The sequence below is a fragment of the Gobio gobio genome (genome assembly GCF_949357685.1).
Source record: "Gobio gobio genome assembly, chromosome: 13".
NCBI classification, from domain to species: domain Eukaryota; kingdom Metazoa; phylum Chordata; class Actinopteri; order Cypriniformes; family Gobionidae; genus Gobio; species Gobio gobio.
The window spans coordinates 54,227,464-54,249,264 of NC_137106.1; the positions used below are offsets into that span (position 1 = coordinate 54,227,464).

Below are 21,801 nucleotides of genomic sequence, written 5' to 3' on the forward strand. Positions count from 1 at the left end.
TTCTCAGTGCGTGCATCACTGAGTGGGGAGAACCCACTGATGTTTGATGTTCTTAATGTTTGATGTTTTTATCTGCGACCATGCTGTCTCACAGTCACCCAGTTGCCCTGCTGCACAGGCTCTACAGGCGGAACTGAACAATGTACAAAGTTCACTAAGCTATTTGCATCCAAAGCAGAGTACAAAGATCTTGCATTCTTACTATTCTCAATTAAAATTTGGATGCGTGTCTCTAATTCTGAAATCTTCTCTGTCAGCCTGACTATCTCCCTGTATTTATTACATATGAAGCTCTCTTTACCAACAGAGAAGGTAATTCTACACATGTAACAGGCAGTGCAAGTGACAATAACAGGAGAAGATGACATGGCTTACCACAGTTGTTTGATGGACTAGTAAAAGGCACGAGGCTAACAGGCTATAGAAATGCTAATGCGTTGTGATGCCATGTCAGGTTCAGTACAAACCACGTTGTGAAGTATGCAGACGACACGACACTGGGCTTCATCCAGGATGACAGTGAACAGGTTTACAGTGAGGCGGTGAGACAGCTTGTGGATTGGGGCAACACAAACAACCTGCTCCTGAATGTCGACAAAAAAAGGAGATCATTGTTGACTTCAGGAGAAAGCAGCAGTCACACACCACTCCTCATCAATGACACTGCGGTGTGATTAGTCAGTAGCACCAAGTTCCTGGGGGACCACAGACAGTCTAACATGGACCCTCAACACCGTCTCTTTTGTGAAGAGATCACAGCAGCGTCTTTACTTTCTGCACTGGATGAGAAGAGCACATCTTCCCACTCCCATCCTCAGCACATTTTACCGAGGTAGTATAGAGAGCATACTGACCAGCTGAAAATCCTCAGACTGGAAGTCTGTACAGAGAGTGGTGAGGACAGCGGACAATATAAATGGCTCTTCACTGCTTTCCATCCAGAATCTTGCACACAAATGCTGTTTGACCCAGGCCCAAAACATTATAAAAGATTATAAACATTTTCTCTCCTGCCTTCTGGCAACAGTTTTTGCAGCATTCGGGGCAGAATAGTCAGATTCTGCAATAGCTTTTTCCCACAAGATATCAGACTCCTGAACTCAAAATAACCCCTTAACCACTACAGTATATCTCACTGAAATCCCCTGCACTGAGCCTCGTGTGAACTGGACTGGGATATTGAAATAACAGTATTTATTTATAATGTGCAATAATTGTATCTATATGCCGCCACTTGCAACACCTCCTTTTTCTTTAAAAAAGATGTTACACTGAGGGGGTTCAACAGAAATTCCAATGGTACTAAATAATAACCCCACTTCACCAAACAAATATTCTTTCTTTTCCTTTTTCTTTTATTCCCACCAGTGCATAAATATAGATGTATATATAATTACCCCCCAAAAAATAAACAATATATCAATAGAGCAGTCTTTGTCTTTGTGCAAATGAGTCAATAAAATGTAATGAAACTTATCGTTCAAGTCCAGACTTTAGGTGAGCTGAAATGATGATGATGGCGATGAATCCACAAGGTTCTTTGAGATCGATGCAATGTTATAATCCAGTGAGTGAAAAGTGAAGTCAATGCGTGCTGATGAAAGCCACACGTCGTAGCATTGCTACGCTACGCATGGTGATACACAGCGTCCTCTTTGTTGCTTCCTAGCAACACTCCGGGCCTCCAAACTATGCTCAGTAATGAACCCAGCACAACAAATTTCATGAGCAGTCAATGGTGATCAACTTAAACATGAGATGAAGCAAAGAAAGTCCTTTCTACAAGAGAAAGCAAAATATCTACCATTAAACATCCATTACCAAATACATCAAACATTAGCACAGTCATATACTCACGATTGAGCGTAAACTCTGAGTTCTCAAACTAGGACTTCAAACGAGTATGCAGGTAGCGTTAGATCAACCATTAAGTTTCCCTCTACCAAACGAACTGACTTGCTCGTGGATTACCTGGCTCATATCCTGAAACACATACGCACTAGCGCCCTCAAGCGGCTCCTAGTGGAATTACACATGCCAACTCTTTGGGTAATAGAAAATGAAAATAAAAACACAAAAACTCAAAAACACATTTTTACAGGCTATACACCGTGAATGGTTTATATGAGCAATCATTCTTCACTTTGCACACATGCAGGCCATAGGTCAGGAGTAACAGTGTTACAGGGGTCCGGAACTGAAATATCACTTCTGAAAAAGAAACGTACGTTAGTGACTAACGAATGGGGGTTTCGCCTAGAAGCCTATCATCTTCGAGCATAGAGAAAACGCCCAATGGCGTGCCAATGCCATGGGGCATGCGGAATTTGCATACGTAACTCCGCCTCACCGCGTGAGTATATAAGGAAGTACGTGGCAATACAGCATTATGTTACCTGCTTGAGGAGCCAAGACTGAACTCCTGCGTTCCAGGTAGCACAGCTGATGTGGCAGCGGAAACGTACGTCTCCGTTCCCTCCTCAGGGAACGAGGGTTACATCCGTAACCGAGACGTTCCCTTTCGTTCAGTCACTACGACGTACGTTAGTGATTAACGAATGGGGGTTTCAATATAATCCCGCCACTCAGCTGTCTTCCAGTGCCCTGCGTAAGTGTGAGTTCCCTGTCGTAAGGAAAATACAGCTGAAGGACCCACGCTTATCACAGGTATTACCAAGGCACACTGGGAAGCATAGCCCAGTGAGGGAATGCCAAGATGCCTGCCCGTAGGGAGGACTTAAGAGGACACATATGACCCGCTAAGGGCTGCATATGGAAAAACTCTAGGGTACCAGCCGCAGGTGGAAGTTTTAACCCTAGGGGAGGCAGGGACTTGCCAAGGGAAAGACACCTGCTCGCAAGGGAGGCTAACGGTGGAAATACTCGTGTGGGGGTCGCCGGAGGGGAACCATGCACACGGGGCACCTGGCCGGACACGAGGGTCTGGGCTCGTGAGAGGGCAGACACACAGGTATTGGCGTAAGCGGTGCTGGAGGAACTCAGGGCTCTCGGGGAAACTCACCTGAGGAATATCGCACGTATCCAGTCCGTGGAGTGGAATGGCGAGCAAGCGATGACACCTGAGCCTGGCCCATTACCGGCCCCTCGGGGGGGCGAGTACATAGCTGGACACTGGCTCCACTCGGAGATTGTAGAATCTGGCGAATGTGTTAGGTGTCGCCCAGCCTGCAGCTCTGCAGATGTCTGTTAGCGAGGCGCCATGCGCTAAGCCCAAGAGGAGGCCACACTCCGAGTGGAGTGTGCCCTAACCCCAAGGCGACATGGTCAACCTTGCTGCTGGTAACCAAAACAATGGTGTCCACTAACCAGTGAGACAGCCCTTGCTTTGAGAGAGCTCTTCCCTTCCGCTCTCCACCATAACAGACAAAGAGCTGGTCTGAGGTCCTGAAACACTGCGTGCTGTCTACATAGGCGCGAAGGGCGCGTACTGGACAGAGCAATGCCAAGGCCACCACCTGGTCCTTAAACGGAGTGGTGGGAACCATGGGCACATATCCAGGCCGGGGTCTCAGGATCACGTGAGAGTTAGCCGGCCCGAATTCCAGGCACGCTTCGTCAACCGAAAATGCCTGCAGGTCCCCGACCCTCTAAGAGAGGCCAATGCGGTCAGCAGAGCAGTCTACATCGACAGAACTTAATATCAACCGACCGCAAAGGCTCAAAGAGAGGCCTCTGCAGAGCACTTAGAACTACTGCGAGGTCCCAAGAGGGTACGAGAGGAGAGCGAGGAGGATTCAGTCTCCTCGCCCCCCTCAGAAACCTGATGATCAGGTCGTGCTGACTTACCTTTTTGTCCCCCAAGAAATCGTGGTAGGCAGATATTGCGGCCACATCAACTTTAAGGTGGAGGGAGACAGCCTTCGCTCCACCCCCCTCTTGGAGGAACGATAGTACAGACCCGATCGGGCATTTCCAGGGGTCTTCTTGGCGGGAAGAGCACCAGGTGACGAAGAGGTTCCACCTCAACGCATAGGCATGCCCAGTGGACTCTACCCAGCGGAAGTGATGGTGGCGACCACCGGAGGTGGCAGGCCACTCAAACCTGCCGCGTCCCCTCCAGGAGCCACACGTGGAGGCTCCAAGATCGGGACACGGGTGCCATAGGGTGCCCCGTCTCTGAGTGTCTCAGAGGAATAGGCCAGGGAGGGGCTGTCGCAAGGAGTAAGAGTTCGGGAAACTTGGACCGGCCGTGCCAGTACGGGGCGACCAGAAGGACCTGCTCCTTGTCCTCCCTGATCTTGCATAGTAGCTGTGCGAGTAGGCTCACTGGGGGGGAACGCAATCTGCGTCGGCCCAGCGGCCAGCTGTGCGCCAGTGCATCCGTGCCGAGCGCTTTGCCCTCGGTCAGGGAATAGAACAGGCTGCAGTGGGAAGAGTCGAGGGAGGCAAACAGGTCTACCTGCGCGTCCCGAACTGTTCCCAATCAGCTGGCCGTCAGGGGATGGAGTCACCATTCTCCCGGGAGTGGCTGAAACCGTGAGCTCGTCGGCTGCACGGTTCAGGGCGCCTGGAATATGGACAGCACGAAGGGACCTCAGGCGCTTCTGACTCCATAAAACGAGGTGGCAGGCGAGTTGAGACATACAGCGGGAGCGTAGACCGCGGCCGTGTTGTCTGTCCTGACAAGCACATGTTGACCCCTCAGCAACGCCCGGAGGCGGTGCAGGGCGAACCGTACTGCCAGTAACTCGAGGCAATTGACATGCAGAAGGCGCTGGAGTCCTGATTCCAGGAGCCAGCGGCTGCTTGTCCATTGCACATGGCACCCCAACCCGTGGCAGAGGCATCCGTCGATACGACAACATGCCTGGAAACTCGTTCTAAGGGCACACCGGCCCGTAGAAACTGAGGTTCGACCACGGGGTGAGTGTCTGAAGGCAGGCCTGAGTCACTTGTACCCGGAGCGTGCCAGACTGCCATGCCCACCTCGGGACTCAATCGCGAAGCCAATGCTGAAGCGGTCTCATATGAAGCAATCCGAACGGCGTCAACGCCGCTGCAGATGCCATATGCCCCAGGAGCCTCTGAAAAATTCAGTGGAACCGCACTCTTGCCCTCGAATTGACGGAGGCAAGTCAGCAGAGACTGCGTGCGCGCTCGCTGGTAAGCAGCACGCACCTGTGCGACAGAGTCGGAAACCATACTGAGAAAAGAGATCCTCTGCACGGGGCAGAGTCGCTCTTCTCCCAGTCGACCTGAAGGCCCAGACGGGCTAAGTGCCGGAGCACTTGGACTCTGTGTCCGCAGACCTGCTTACGAGAGTGACCCAGTTTGAGCCAGTCATCGAAGTAGTTCAGGATGCGAACCCCGTGCTGCTTGAGTGGCGCAAGGGCTGCCTCGATAGACTCCGTAGAGTCACGAATGTCCGCCCCTCGAGGCAAACCGTAGGAACGGTCCGCATCGAGGAAGGAGACATGAAAGTAAGCGTCCTTCAGGTCGATCGCTGCAACCAATCTACCAGACGAACGCGTCCGAGGAGGCGTTCACTACCGACATCCTGAACGGAAGCCTGTGAAGGGATCGGTTCAGGACGGGCAGGTCCAGGACTGGCCGTAACCCACCGGTTTCCTAGGGTACAATGAAGTAAGGGCTAAGGAAGCCCGACTTCATTTCGGCTGGAGGGACAGGCTCGATTGCACCCTTCGCCAGTAGGGTGGCAACCTCCGCACGTGTGACGGGGGCGTTGGCCCCGATCACGGTACAGCGAACTCCCCAGAGCGGGGAGGAGCCTGCGCGAACTGAATCGCATAGCCGAGCCTGATGGCCTTCGCGACCCAGCGGACAGCCCCTGAAGCTGAAGCCAGGCTCCAGGAACTGACCAACGGGGTCGCTCGGACCACAGACGAACCCAGGGTGGGGCAGCGAGGCAGCGTTACCGGCCCGGACATGGGAGGCGTAGCGTCCCGGCGTGGGGGCACGGTTAACGGCTGCGTCCTGACAGAGGAGACCAGGGAAGGACGCACGTTCCACTGGGGTCTGCTCTGAGAGGAGGCTGGCGACAGAGAGGGACGAGAGCGGCGCGGCCCGGGGGGCGGCACACACTGCCATCACCGGTCTCTGTGACCTCAGAGATGGGACACCAGTTCTTTCCAAGTGCTGCCAGCCCGGGGGCCAGCAGCAAAAGGATTTTTCCCCGGCCCTCCACCGGGGGAAAGAGAGGCCCTGCTACCATCCCCTGGAAAGAACTGGGACCCATCTCTGGGTTGTCCGCCTCCAGCCCGGCGTTTTAACCAGGCTGGGGAGCGGACTGGGCGACATCCTCCAACCACCTCCACGGCACGGCCCGGAAAAGGCTGCTGCTGGGGCCGGACGGGAGGAGGGAGGGCGCCCTCGGCGGCGAGCGGACTGAGGCGACTGAGCCGGCGGCTGGGTGCAGCAGCTAGCCGCCGGGGCAGTACGTGTTACAGCCTCAGTCTGTTCTGGGGCGGCCGAGAACCGTTGGGCGCAGTTCTCAACCGCGCCGCCAAAGAGGCCAGCCTGGGATATGGGCGAGTTGAGGAGGCGGGCTCAGTCAACCCCCCCATATCAGCAGGTAAGGCCAGGAAATTCTCCCGGACCACAGCTGTGGACATTGCCCGACCGAGGGAGCATCGCGATGGTCACGTTCCCGCAGTGGGAACATGACACATCCACAATCACTGCCCGAACGTGCTGAAGCCCAAACAAGTCGAGCAGTGAGTGTGCCCATAGACAACAACGGAGATCGATCGCACCCGGAAGTGCACGGGCGAACCGTCTTGAAAAAGACGTGCCACGCGCAAGCTCTTTTTGTGTGAGGAAACTTCGCAGTCGATGCCGAAGCGTCCAGGGAAACACACACGAGCTGTCTAGCAGACCACTGCGCAGATCAGCAGGCAGGAAGTATGCGATCACTGGAACGCGCCGTCACACCAACACCGACTGGAAAGCTGCTCGTCTCGAAGAAGCTGACAGCGTCTCAGAAGGCTTGTGAGGAGTGAAGAGGTAGGTACTCTTGGCTCCGAAAGCAGAAACATAATGCTGTATTGCCACGTACTTCCTTATATACTCACGCGGTGAGGCGGAGTTACGTATGCAAATTCCGCATGCCCCATGGCATTGGCACGCCATTGGGCGTTTTCTCTATGCTCGAAGATGATAGGCTTCTAGGCGAAACCCCCATTCGTTAGTCACTAACGTACGTCGTAGTGACTGAACGAAAGGGAACAAAAAGTTTCCTTGTTTGACTTTGGATGAAGGATTGGATTATTGGGGAAAGTTACACAAACACATGCATTTGTGATGATCACTATGGGTTTGTGTCTGTTGATTCTGTTGAATGTGATGTGTCTGTAGTGGCTCTTTATTCTCCATCAGCTGATCCAGAGAAGGTCAGACTAATATCGAAAACCTGTAATTAAAACACAGACAGTCAAATGTGTGCGACATTACTGCATTATCCACTTTAGAACTGTCACGTGCTGTGTGTGTTTTGATTCATTGATTTGTATTTTAGTTCTAGTTTTCCTGTAAGTCTGTTAATTAGCTCAGTTCTCTTCTGTTATCTCCCTTTTTGTCATTATGGTTTCTAGTTGATTGTTAGTTCTGTTCAGTTCTCAGTCTATTTAAACCCTATGTTTTGTCCTGTTCAGTCGTCAATCAGTTGCAACTAACGGTTACAAGAACAACTCAAATAAACGAGATATATCCAGCTGCAGCCCCGCAGCACACCAGTTTCAGAACACCATCCACAGAACCGGAAGTGAGCGGCGCTACCCATACACATTGTATTCATATCCTTGAACAAGAGAAACATGCATTTAAGCCAGTGAGATGTGAATAGAAGCGTGAAGGAGAATATGTTGAGTTGTGTGTGATATTTCTGTCATGATACATGTGGTGGTGAACGAATATTGAATCTGTTCATGTGTTTCACGTTTTATCATTAAAGCTTTTTTTGCATTTGTCAAAAGATATTATTTGTCTTAATATTAAATAATTATTCATTAATAAAACATATTCACTTCGTTTTCAGGGATGAAAACACTTTCATCTTTTCAAGTATTTCTGCAGAAATGCCATGATTTGGGCTTAAGAGTCACAAGTTTTTGTGTTTTAAGATAACTTTTTTTGCATGTTTTTATTTTTTATTATGTGCCATTTAAAATCGTTTTAAACCTATTATTTTAGAAATATTTTATACATGTCCTATTTGCTTGCTTTCAGAGAAACACTACAGTTGTAGTATTGTTAAAGTAACAATAAACTACAGTGTTTGTGTCCCTTAATATTAAATCTCATAGGCTATTTTCTGTCAGTATTATTTGTAACAACTTGTGAACAAAATAAAACTAATATAGTATTATTCTATAGTCAAATGGGAAACACTTTACAACATGTTCTACATTTATTAATATTTTTTAAATAAAAACTGTGTATAGTTTTAGCCTGTTTCCATGAAGTATAAACTAGTCTTTAAATTCATTGATTTAAGCTTGATCAATAGGCTATATGTTTTAAAATGTTGATTATTGTACATTATGACATGCATATTATATGAACAGAAAAGTGACTTTATTTAAAAGTACTGTTGTTAAATATTGTAGAAATCGATCCGATCAAAATCCATGTGAAAACAGCTTATGTTTAACAAAAGAACATTACATATATGGATAGCGCAACTATGACTGTTTAAGCCCCGCCCCTCACTTCCGGTTCTGTTGATGGGGTTCTGAAACTGGGGTTCTGAAACTGGTGTGCTGCGGGGCTGCAGCTGGATACTATTGAAATAAACTGCTTAGAATATTAAGTAGTGATGGCAAAGTGAAGCTTTCTGAACCAGTGAAGCTTTCAGCACAATTGTACCAGAAAAAAGTTTAATTACTCAAAGCTTTTCAAATCAGAGCTCGACGAGGACCTCTGTTGGTGAAAGTGAGGGAAAGCACTGTGTCGCAAAACGTTTTGCAACCAACGCATTATCTTAGAAGCAACAATCTGTTCCATTGCATACTCCTAGTAACTCAAACCAATAAAGATAACATTTTGTATTGTGAATGTGGACATGTTTGTAAACAAATAAAACTCATGAATAAAGGAAGTAGACTAAATAAATGCAGGTGCATGCACACAAAGAAACATTACATACTGTATATATAAAGGCTGCAGAACAAAAGCCAAATATATTATCAACCTTATTGGGCAAACTCAAATGAAAGTGTTCCCACATTTCAGAACCATGACAAAGTCTCGAAACAATAAACTAGCGCAATACAACAGTTCTAACAACCCAGTACGAAGCAGTCACATGGGTGTGTGTGAAACGAAGCTTCAGACGTCATTGCTCACGTGATTTTGATAGAATGAATCAAGCATCGATACATAGCTTCACTGAAAAGCTTTGGTATCACTGTTAACATCACTACTATTAAGTGAGAGATTATAATTATAATTATTATATAATCAGTATTATATTCTTATCTATAATACTGTATGACTATCCTCTTTCTATGTCATTGGGTCAGTTTTATTTATGACAAAGACAGTAGTGATAAATATTTAACATTATCTTCTATTGCAATTGACATTCTCTCAAAATATTCAAAATCATTTAGAAATAAAATGACAATGATAAAAGCTTTTTTAAAACCTGTTTATAGTGCGACCATTACCAGGAAAGTAAAATCACTAGAAAACACTAAATTAACTTTCAATTAAAATATGAAACGTTTTAATCATCACTACTCACAGAAGCGTCTCCAGTTCATAATGCGAATCATCCTTCAGATCATTCAGCAGCTTCACTCCTGAGTCTTTTAAATAATTTCCAGAAAGATTCAGATATCTCAGGTGTGAGGGGTTTGATCTCAGAGCTGAAGCCAGAGCAGCACAACCTTCATCTGTAACTCCACAATCACTCAACCTGTAGAGAACAATGACACTCTTCAGTCTCTCAGTTCAGGATCTACAGCTCAGATAAAGCAGGAACTTCACAATCATAAAGAGAGACTTAATCCATGGCACGATTAACAGGTCCAGTCTAATTTAAGCATCACTGCATGAAAAGTGGGATTTTCGACCCCGTAAATGCCTGTATACTCCCGGAATCTCCCTAATTTTCGGCAGTTTTCGACAATTTAGAGGCAGCGAACGTCGCGTTCGTCTGTGCCACAAATTGTCGTAAACGAACCATGACGTAGGTGGAGAGCCCCCCGCTGAGAGACCGCGGAGGTGCGACGCCTCTAATTTGCATATGAATAACAGCGAAACCAGAGAGTCAACGGCCAGACTTGAATTTACTCACTCACTATTGGCTGAAGCCACTACATTTAAAAAAGAAAACTCTCTCGTGATTGGTTGGCAGATCACTGCAAACCAATCATTATTGGTCCCCCTGGCTCATTATAAATGTAAACCCCAAATAATAATAATAAATATATAATTTATGTTGTAATAATTTGTTTTATATTAATGTTATTGTGCTATGAAGTATTCATACCATCAAGGAATATATGGGAAAAGTATACGGACCGTGCCGTTTATTCAAAGAAAGAGCTTCATTTATAAGCATACAGCTGTTCATTCAAAGAAAGGGCTTCATTTATAAAACACAGCGGTTTACTCAAAGAAAGAGGTTTATTGTTAAACACACAACTATGTACAGTGCAGCAGTAATGTCTCGTAATGTAATGTAAAGTTCGGCGTGCTCCAGGCTGCGAGAGGGCGGTGGCCGCACAATCCATCCAGACACCCCGTCAACAAAGCCGTCTTCCTCGTCAAACATGAGTTCAATGGTCGCGGACTTCCAAATGTCCACCTCATCCAGCACACTCTCGCTTCCAGCAACTGTAATACAATCCATAAAGACAATAAGCAACCTGAAAAATACTCACATTGACAAAAAACGGATCTAATATAATAAATCTTACCCTTTTTCTTCTTGATCGACTCCCGAGCTAAACTTTGCAGTTTCCGCCTGCGATGTAAGTTCAGGTTGTTTGTATCTGAAGCTCCCGCGTGTCGATTCATAATACGTCTTACAGGCAGCTGGAAAACAATTACATGAGACTGGTATTAATAAAAACAGTCACGGTAAAATTAAACAAGGAATGAGAAAAACAGAAGTTATACTTAAGTTACACACAATGTCGTCTTGATCAGCGGTTCAATCTGGACTGGCGGAAATCGCTCCAAGCAGATAAGAGCTCATGGCTTCGTTATGAGGCGAGGATAGTCTGTGAAAACAAAATGTGCAGTTTTAAGCTCGGATCTATTAACGCATCCATTTCCTTATACAGCTGAATAAAAGCATATTCTTTAAAACGTAACGTTACATTACCCATGCTGTGGTTCATAGCGCCTGCAGTTTGCCTCAGAGTTGTGAAGACGAAGACAGCCTCCTGAAAATGAGTCCAAAAAGTTTGTCGCGTCCATGCAGAGATTGAGTTGAAGACGGTGTCCTGTCATTGTTGATCACGAAAAAGGAAAGCAGCAAAAAACATAGGAAATGTACAAAAACAAAAAAGTTTAAAGCTCGTCTTCTGCGCGTCATGGCCATGACCTCGACCTCGCACGTCATTGGACTAGGGCTCTAATATGGAACGCGCCCGGGGCCAAATCTCTTTATACGAAACGCGTGACTTATGACCGTAACACGCCCTGTTTTCCGCGTCAACGCAGCAATTTTTTACGTGTTTCTTTTGTATGTGTAGACACGCACATTCTGGTCGTGTAACAGGCATACACGCACAGTCGACGCACAGTTTTAACATGTTAAGAAGACACATTTGAACGTGTTTCTTAACGCGCACATTCTGTACATGTCGAAGTGTAATATTTTTTTTCTTAAAGCAGACTTACCTTTAGATGTAGCCTAGGCTATGTATATTAATATAAGATATTAATTAATTGCTTAACTGACTACTGTGCTAGAGTAAAGTAGCCTAATTTTACAATGTATATTAAGTAAATGCTTAATATTATACAATTATTATAATTTATCTATATGGGTTATTGTTGGTTTTTTAAAGTTAGGCTATATATAATTTCTAAAAGTATAGGCTAATTTACACAGCACATATTTATAACTGAAAACACACACACACACACAACTTTATTCACTTTCACATAATAATGTTTTTGTAATTTGGTGTTTAGTTTGTTGTATAGTTTGTTTATACTGTTCTGTCTCTGTTTTGTTTCCAGGAACATCTGATGAGTGCTATAATAAAATGACTTCATTATATTTAAAATATGTTTTGATATTCATTTTATTTATATTATTAATATTTTGTTTACCCATAAACGTGTCTTTAGGAAGCCATAAGTTATAGAGACAAGAATAACTTTTGCCATTTAAATGCCATATTAATTTACTGAGGACCCATTCAGCCAATGATCATGTGTGAAAACACTTATACATAAATTGATCACTTAGAAATCAAAACTAAGGTTTGAGAAAGAAAGAATATGCATACAACAAAATATATTGTTTCATAGCAGCTTCAGTAACAAGTTCAAAACAAATTCTGCTGTAAACCGGCTCTAACAAGCCAATATAGTGTCAATATTCAGTTCAGCTGATTTCAGTTCAACTGTAAATTCCTCAGTTGTGCATATTTGTGTGTAGTTAGATATATGCAAAAACAACATTTTTGGAAGAGTTAAAATAGTTTTGCACAAAGTGTTGCTTTTGCAAGAGATGTCTGATGTTTTGTGTGTTTTGTGTGTAGAGTTACAAGAAATGGAGCCATATTTTCAGAAATCGTGTGTAAGCAATTAGATAAAACTGTAAATGAATCCAGTTTATTTTAGTTCAGGACTCATAGTCCAGGTGTTAGTAATCTGTGCTTAATCTTTGTTCCAGGCAACAATTTTTTTAACTCACGATTAACTAGATTAAGGCCTACTCTTGGCATAATTTAAACCCTGTCCAGGAAACCACCTCTTGAAAATCTGCATTGATAATTCATAAAATGTGGTGTGAGCTCAATTTAAATGACTATTACAGAAAAACACAATCTGACTTAACTATAAACACACAAACTTGTACTTTTCACATTTATGATTAATAGCCATTTAAAAAATCATTCACAGTGCAGGGTGGAAAAATTAATTTTGGTATGTAAACTGTATGCTTTACTCGATTTATTTCTGTGCTTTGGTTCATTGTCTTGTTGCATCACATAACCTCTCTAAAGGTTGAAGACATGAACTGCTGTCCTGTATTTTTTTTTTTTTTTACATAACATTGGTTATTGCTAATGACATACAGAGTAATTAATCTACACTGTGAGCCCGGACAAGTTGAATCTACTTAAAAAATTGGAGCAAACTGGTTGCCCTAAAAATTTTGTAATGTGAACTAAAACGAGTACATTTAACTTAAATTTAAGTTAACATTTTAACTTAAACTTTAAACTTGTTTTAGTCAAAAAAATTCAGAACCTAGATAAAACTCCCCCTGCTGCTACTCTGATTTGCATTTGTGTAGCTCACAGCATGTTCATTTACATGATAAAGCCTCCCCTAGAATTAAGGGGAGGGGGGGTCATGGGGGGAAAACTGCCAAGCAAGGCCCACGTCAATTTACGGCAGTTTTCGGTGTTGCCTGCAAATTGCCGTGCACAGTCGTAAACCTGAAGTTTCACGGCAATCTACAGTGCCACATACTGACGAAAATCCCACTTTTCATGCAGTGCATGGTCTTTTATTAAGAATTTACTTTCTCCTAACATTAGCTAACAATAGTTACAACTCAGTAAGGAACATTACTCTCCATTGGACACCCCTGCTGTAATGGATTATACCGTTTTTTTATTTGTTTTGGTGCAATTTTGGATTGCTAATACATGCTACATTAGATATGTAGAATAACAAATGCACAAATAACAATATGATGTCAAGAAATCTAATTCAATTGTACATAGTTTAATTTATCAATATAGAGCTCATATTTAATGTGATAGTTTTATCCTTACATCTACTATAATACAATATATTGTTAGGCCCAAGATTCTTCATGACAGTGAATAAGTACATCCGCTATTAATGGTCCATAATAATGGTCCAAAAGCAGAATTTTTAAGCGTGTCAGAGAAGTTCTGTTTCTAATCCACCCTCGTATAGTAAGAAAAAAATAATCTAATTAAAACCATAGATGTTCGTCAGTGATGGCATATCAAGAGCAGGCACATATTTGTGTGCAGTCTTTTTTGTGTGATTTCACCGGAATGAATAGAGAGTTTCTGCAATGGCTTTAGCAATAGATTGAAGCACTCATCTGTGTGAAGACTGTGCATGAGCCACCACCACTGATAACAGCAGCAACGAACACTCAGCATGATTTCAAAAACAACACATTCCAATTCCAACTTTAACGCATGCAGGTCTCATTTTATTTTTATTTTATTCTTACATAAACCGCTTCACATCCTGTTGTGTTCACCCACTGCCCCCTAGAGCCTATATGCAGGAACTGCCTAACACATGCATAATTATAAATCTATATTCAAACAACTTGAATATTAAAGTTATTATCTGATTTAAATATATTATACTTTAACAATAATTCATTATACTTAGTCAGCCATTTCAAAAACTGCAAACCATGAAGTTCTACTGAATCTGTATCTGCACAAATATATAGATTTACCCAATGATTCACTGATTAAACAATAAGATCAGCTGGATTAAATCAAAGACAAGCGTATTAAACTGAACGAGAAGAGAGGTAACTAAAAAGTTTGATAGTAATAGAATTATGAAAGGCTGTTAATGCGAATGAAATGTTTACATAAATGAAACATTTTGTGGTGTGAAAATGATCATTTGTGATTTTTTGTTTTGTATTAACACAATTGAAAAACATGCGGAAATGTTTGGGAAAAAGTGATTTTTTTATGTTCTGTTGTAAATTACTAAGAGTTTGGAAAATGTAGAACTTGATTGTGAAAATTGCACCTAAATGAATTAAAAAAACTGTAATACACACGTAAGACTTTGAAACAGTTTCCACTCAAATATTGAATGTCCACACAATGTGTTGTAATGAGATTGTGTAAAAGTGCAAACTGAGTTAAACATCTTTCAAACAAATATAAAAAGTGGTTCAAACAAAATCAGGTTTGTGAACATTGATGGTTATACATAGTCTTTTATTTTATCATTGTTTTTTATACATACATTTTTTTGTTGCTTGTGCGATTGGTTTTATTGTTGTTAAAAAAGCCTAACCAGGGACTGGGGCTGCAAATTAGCCTTTGGCTAGAAGCCTATATGTGGAGCATCGGCTGCTTGAAATTGTAGCAATGTCTTTTCTACATTGTCCCTGTCAAATAAACTAATAAATAAATACATTTATGACAGTATATTGTCCCTTAAATTGTCGTCTTGTTTGAGCTTGTTTGTTTGTCTTGGTTCGTGGAAGCATTGAGTTTCCTGATAATAAAATACTTAAACTCAAATCAATATTTTGTGTTCTATTATTCACTTGTGGCTAGCACAAGTGGCTAGCATATAATAGCAATTCACTTGTGGCTAGCATATAATAGCAGGATACTATACATTCAAATCTTACCACAGTTTCTCCAGTTTACAGAGAGGATCCTTCAGTCCATCAGAGAGCAGATTCACTCCTGCATTCCTTAGTTTATTTCCAATCAGAACCAGTTCTCTCAGGTGTGAGGGGTTTGATCTCAGTGCTGAAGCCAGAGCAGCACAACTTTCAACTGTGACACTACATTCCCTCAACCTGTAGAGAACAATGACACTCTTCAGTCTCTCAGTTCAGGATCTACAGCTCAGATAAAGCAGGAACTTCACAATCATAAAGAGAGACTTAATCCACGGCACCATTAACAGGTCCAGTCTAAGGTTCAGACCCGCTTCTACATGCTGCTGGAAGGAGTTCATTTCAATATCAAGAAATTATATGCATCACCCAATTATATCTATACTATAATAAAGATAGTACGTACAATCATATCAGACACTTTGTAAAGAACCTAATGAAGATTTAAACAACATCTGACAGGCACATTTTTAGTTTATGTTAATTGTGTTTTATTGTATATCATTCATTAATCCCAGTAGGAGGAAAATGAAAATGTGGAGACTTTTACACAATCTTACCACAGTATCTCCAGTTTACAGTGAGGATCCTTCAGTCCATCACAGAGCAGATTCACTCCTGAGTCTCCTAGTTTATTCCATGACAGATTCAGTTCTCTCAGGTGTGAGGGGTTTGATCTCAGAGCTGAAGCCAGAGCAGCACAACCTTCATCTGTAACACCACAATCACTCAACCTGTAGAGAACAATGACACTCTTCAGTCTCTCAGTTCAGGATCTACAGCTCAGATAAGCAGGAACTTCACAATCCTAAAGAGAGACTTAATCCATGGCACGATTAACAGGTCCAGTCTAATTTAAGCAGGCTCTTTTTTCATGTACTTATACTTCCTCCTAATATTAGTTAACAATAGTTAAAACTCATTAAGGACCATTGCACACCATTGCTTTTAAAATGCTTCTCAATCTCAAAATTTGCATTCATTCAGTCTCTTTACTTTTGTTTAGTTTGTCTGTTCACCCATTAAACAGATTATAACCATTCAACAATATCTCATCAACAGCTCCTTAAATCATTAATTCAACTAAATTGAAAGAATATAACTTTCCTTTAAGTAACATATTTTTTCTATATTAAATACAAATATATAATATCTATTCATGTTTGAGTCACTCATATGTCACAAACAGAACCATTCAAGAGCACAGAAACGTGTTGTCAATGCTGCCCTTTTATTAACCCCTTTAGTGTCAAGGATCGCTAACGGCCCCAGGTTTCTGTTGTTCAACATTCACTGCTCGTTAAAACTTCACACTTTTACTTGATCTGGACAAACTGAATATCAGTACAAAGATTAAAAACTCCAACTTCGATATTTGACCACTGTTTATGATAAAACTGGGTTGCAGTGACATTAATTTCTTAATTTATGTCAGGAGTGCTAAATATTCGATTTGTAATGAAAGATATTTTGAATGGAATATCAACTAGAATAAAAAGCCAGTCACATCTTCTCCGTTTTATTTGTGCTCACATACATGCACTAAACCGCATCCGTTCAGGCTCTTAGTCCAAAAGTGTGCATATTTGGACAAATATAGATTTATTATCACATGTTTGCAAAATATTTTGTCATACAAAATAACATTTCTATTCATTTCTCACTGAATTATGCTGATCTGAAGAGCTGAATGACATTCAGAGCCAGCTCTGTGTCTTTTTCTTCCTGCTGCACATCACGTATGATCTCAGAGCTCTCTCATTCGCTGTACAGCTGTTGATCATCTTACGTGACTCAACGTGACAATAATCCTGCCCTATCTGGTCACACTGTTCAGTGCACTTCCTCATTCTCATCTCTCTGTTGTAAACATTACCAGAACACTTGAAACAAGAACCAATAAACGCACAATTACGATGGCATATGGTTTGTGTGTGATTTGCATGTGATTTGGTGTATTTTCATATGAATAAAGAATGTTTCCCGTAACATGCTAAGCAGGTGTAGCGATTAGATCCATATAAAATGCTAAATATAACATTTGAACATCACTGAAGCCCACATTATATCTCGATCGGAAGTAAATACAAAAACTTGCTGGCTGTTTAAAGGGAGTTTGGAGTTAAAGTGTAATATTAATCTTTTATTTTTTGTTATGTAGCATAATGCTAACTGTAGATCTAATGCACGTCACGCCAGGAGCTATATTCTATTTCACGATCTATTTCACATAAGGTACCAAGAACATGCTTTTTTGTTTGTTTGTTTGCTAGAAAGACTTCAGATAATAGGGTTTAATGTAAAGTGGGATGAATGTGGGGTTGATGGGCAATCCAGAATGCCTGAATAGACTATAATGGCTGAATAATAAAAAATAAAAAATACTATAAAAGAATAATGAGTATTATGAGTCATTCATGATAGACGTGTGAAAATGTAATTGAGTAAAAACAATAGAGCTAGTTAGAAAACTGCAAGTATGTGTTTTACAGGCCAATGACATAAGGATTAGCATCTTCTCTTAGCCTTTGCTAAAAATTCACATGACATGCCATACAATATGCTTCATAAAATGTGTAGTCTAAGAGATATCATCCTCATATTTAAAATGTAGCATAACCACACGTGTGGCTTCACTTTAGTTGTGGTTATACGTTGTTATACTACATTCACATAATATTTTTATACATTTAAAATATGTTCTTAATATTTTTTTTTTAATGTTTGAGCCTATATATCTCCATATTAAAAACTGTCTGAGTAATTCTGAGTCTTGAACTGTAAACTCTCAAGTGTTGGCTTGGGTGACAGGCAAGGGGTTAATAAAATAGATTCACTACTGAAAAGCGATGTTACATTTATAAGCAACTAGATGTTGCTGTTTCTGAAGTAATTCAAGTTAAAGCTTCACTATCAGTAGAGAGACGCTGCACAGACACAGGTAATTTCACTAGGGATGCACCGAATCCAGGATTCAGATTTGGATTTGGCCAAATATTGACGGGGTTCGGTTTCTGCCGAACCTTAGAATTTTTGGTTACACTTTATAATAACTACACGCTATGAAGCATTAGTTAAGCATTAGTAAATAGTTAATTCATCATTTACAAAGTATTAATAGACATTACTAAGCAGTTTATAAATACAGCTATAAATGCTTTATTCTTGATTTATAAGCATGTCTATAATGTGTTTAATAATTGTATTTTCATACTTTATAAATGATCAATTTATCATTTCTCAATGAAGTATTACATTATTTACAAACCAGTTATTTAGGAGTCGTCAGTGGTTCATCAGATCATTTAGAAAGTGTAAGTAAATGATTAATAAACTATTTAAATATACATTTATACATCTTATTATTTAGATATATAGTAATAGTTACTCAGTGTTTTAATAAATGCTTTATTAACATGTATTTCCACTGTAATTCATGGTAAATGGTAAATGGACTGCATTTATATAGTGCTTTTAACAGACCTACGGCCATCCAAAGCGCTTTACATTTGCCTCACATTCACCCATTCATACACTCATTCACACACCGAAATTAATTCATGATTAATTCAGGTAGTTATGAAACATTTAGTAGTTGTCACTATTAACTATTTCTGTGAGCTCATCTAATGTGAGGACGATTTATGCCTCGTAAAGCTTTTACAAAGGAGATTTAAAGGCTCAGGTCTCTAATGTTTTTAAGTTATTACTGTTTTTACACTGCAAAATATTTTATTATATTATTATTGTTTTATCTAAATTGTATTTGTTGTATTTCAGGCACTCCTGTAATCCAGTGTGATCCACTGGTACATTTTTATTCAGCAATGTTTACACTTTACAGAAATGCATTTTTATATCAGATTGCAGAGGCTTAGTTTCATTTGTCTGCAGTTCTGTTTTCTGGCGGTCTACAGGAATATTATTTTCTGACATGACATTGAAGAGGTTTCATTTTAATTTGATATTAAGTTACTAGTTGTACAGTCTCCATTTTTGCATTTTGAAATAAATATTTATACGTGCTATATTCCTCTGTGTTGTGTTTGTTTCCTTTTTCTGTTCAGAAGAGAACTGAGCCTTTAAATCTCCTCTGTAAAAACTTTACGAGGCATAAATAGTCCTCACTTTAGATGAGCTCGCAGATATAGTCAGGGCTGTACGTTCACTTTTTTTGCACATAGCACTGGTGCTACAGAGGTTGAAAGTTTTGTAGCACAGCCCACAAAATTGTAGCACATGTATAACGTCTGTTACCATGTCTGAAAAATGCAAAAAGTGCTATACAATACAAATATTTAAGAATAAAAATAATAATAACAATTATTATTATTATATTTTATAGAAAACATAAATCATTAGAAAGTTTTAAGTTTGTATAATAAAATATTATTATACAAAGTTTGTATAATAAAATATAAGTTTGTATAATAAAATAAGGTTGTATAATAAAATATAAAATTATGATAAAAAATGTGACTCTAATGTCAAATTTTTGTCTTATTTTATCTTATGTAGGCTATTCACTGAGAAAGAAAAAAAGTACTGTACACATCTCTACACCGCGAATCTATCACTGTACTGCAGAATATATAAAATAATATAATTTCGGCCGCATTGTGTGATGTGAAGCCTGTCAGATTATAAAAGTAAGTTATTTCAAACACTCGATTTAATGTTCTCTTTTGTTGGACAACAGGTTTGTAAACGCTTCTCATTACAAGTTTGGAAAGAGGTTGTTGCTTTTTTTTCATACATATTAAGAGGGCTTTAACACTTTAACACGCGATTGTTCCCACGATTGTAATACGCTAAAACACATATATAAGTTACATTTCTTCCTGAACAAATGCGCACCCGAGTCCGTTTTACGTGAATCGCGGGACAGTTCGAGTGCCACCTCCTTCAGAGTCTCGGGTTCTGTTCCCCGGTGCGCATTTTCATAATTTCACAAAGACAAATCTCGATTTTGGTTTAATTTCAGTCAATCGTCAAACATATATGTCGCACTGTACAGCCCTGATAGTTAACTGACAACTACTAAATGTTTCATAACTACCTGAATTAATCATGAATTACAGTGGAAATACATGTTAATAAAGCATTTATTAACACACTAAGTAACTATTACTTTATGTCTAAATAATAAGATGTATAAATGTACATTTAAATAGTGTATTAATCATTTACTTACACTTTCTAAATGATCTGATGAACCATTGATAACTCCTAAATAACTGGTTTGTAAATAATGTAATACTTCATTTAGAAATGATAAATTGATTATTTATAAAGTATGAAAATACAATTATCAAACACATTATAGATATGCTTATAAATCAAGAATAAAGCATTTATAGCTGTATTTATAAACTGCCCATTAATGTCTATTAATGCTTTATAAATGATGAATTAACTATTTACTAATGCTTAACTAATTGTTCATAGTGTTTAGTTATTATAAAGTGATACCAAATTGGGCTCCACCGAACCGAACCCTAGGAAAAGAGGTGCCGTTAAATTACACCTGAGTAAGCAGCGGCTCACCCGGGTTCTTCTGCCCTCGGTTATTATGGGCAGGGCCGTTTCTAGCCATTCTGACGCCCTAGGCGAAATCCTTATTGGTACCCCAAGTCAAATGTTAAAAAGTAACATTGGTATTACTGGTATTATTTAACAAATGCATACATACATTTCAAATTATATTTGTTAATAAGGATTCAAATTAATACCAGTAATACCATTGTGTAGCCACATGCCTGTATAGCCCTAGGCCTATTATTTATTTATAAATAGATATATATATATATGCAATCCATAGTTGCTAAATTGTTCTCAAACATAACTACATAATTATTACATTTCACATGAAAGTAATAAGAATAAATACTGATTCAGTGCGTTTTTTGTTACTCACTGATGAACTTTCCCTTTAAATAACGCGCATAGCGTCCCTCTGTGTGTACATCACTGCTTGCATTAAGCACTATTAGAACTGAATGAATCGATTCAGCATTCAACACCATCCGTAAAGATTCGTTAAATTTGACATAGTGATTTAATAAAGAATGTATTAATCTTGTGAATTAGCACATATTATGCCATTTTTAAATTGGCCGTTAAAGTTTTGTATGGGACAATTACAAAATGCACTGATGTTTTAACAATGCATTGGCGCAAAAAACGTTTGGAGGTGCAAGTAAGAGAAGAAAGCTTTATAGAGTCAAAATATACCTGCGCACTCATGAAATGAT

General features: G+C 40.5%; 1 protein-coding gene across 4 annotated transcripts in view; it reads right to left on the reverse strand.

Moving 5' to 3' along the window:
* Positions 1-1,360: 1,360 nt before the first annotated feature.
* LOC307136633 (NACHT, LRR and PYD domains-containing protein 3-like) overlaps positions 1,361-21,801 on the reverse strand; it is a 72,280-nt gene continuing 51,839 nt past the window's right edge. The window contains exons 9-14 of one of the 4 annotated variants that reach the window (XM_079833830.1): positions 16,108-16,281; positions 15,554-15,727; positions 9,725-9,898; positions 7,193-7,390; positions 1,858-2,236; positions 1,361-1,779 (exon numbers count right to left, since the gene is read on the reverse strand). In XM_079833830.1, the coding sequence (XP_079689956.1) occupies positions 7,372-7,390; positions 9,725-9,898; positions 15,554-15,727; positions 16,108-16,281 (541 nt within the window). In that variant the 3' untranslated portion in view covers positions 1,361-1,779; positions 1,858-2,236; positions 7,193-7,371. Of the gene's footprint in view, positions 2,346-7,085; positions 7,391-9,724; positions 9,899-15,553; positions 15,728-16,107; positions 16,282-21,801 lie in introns of all 4 variants that reach the window. The other 3 variants (XM_079833829.1, XM_079833827.1, XM_079833828.1) reach the window with 3 other exon arrangements.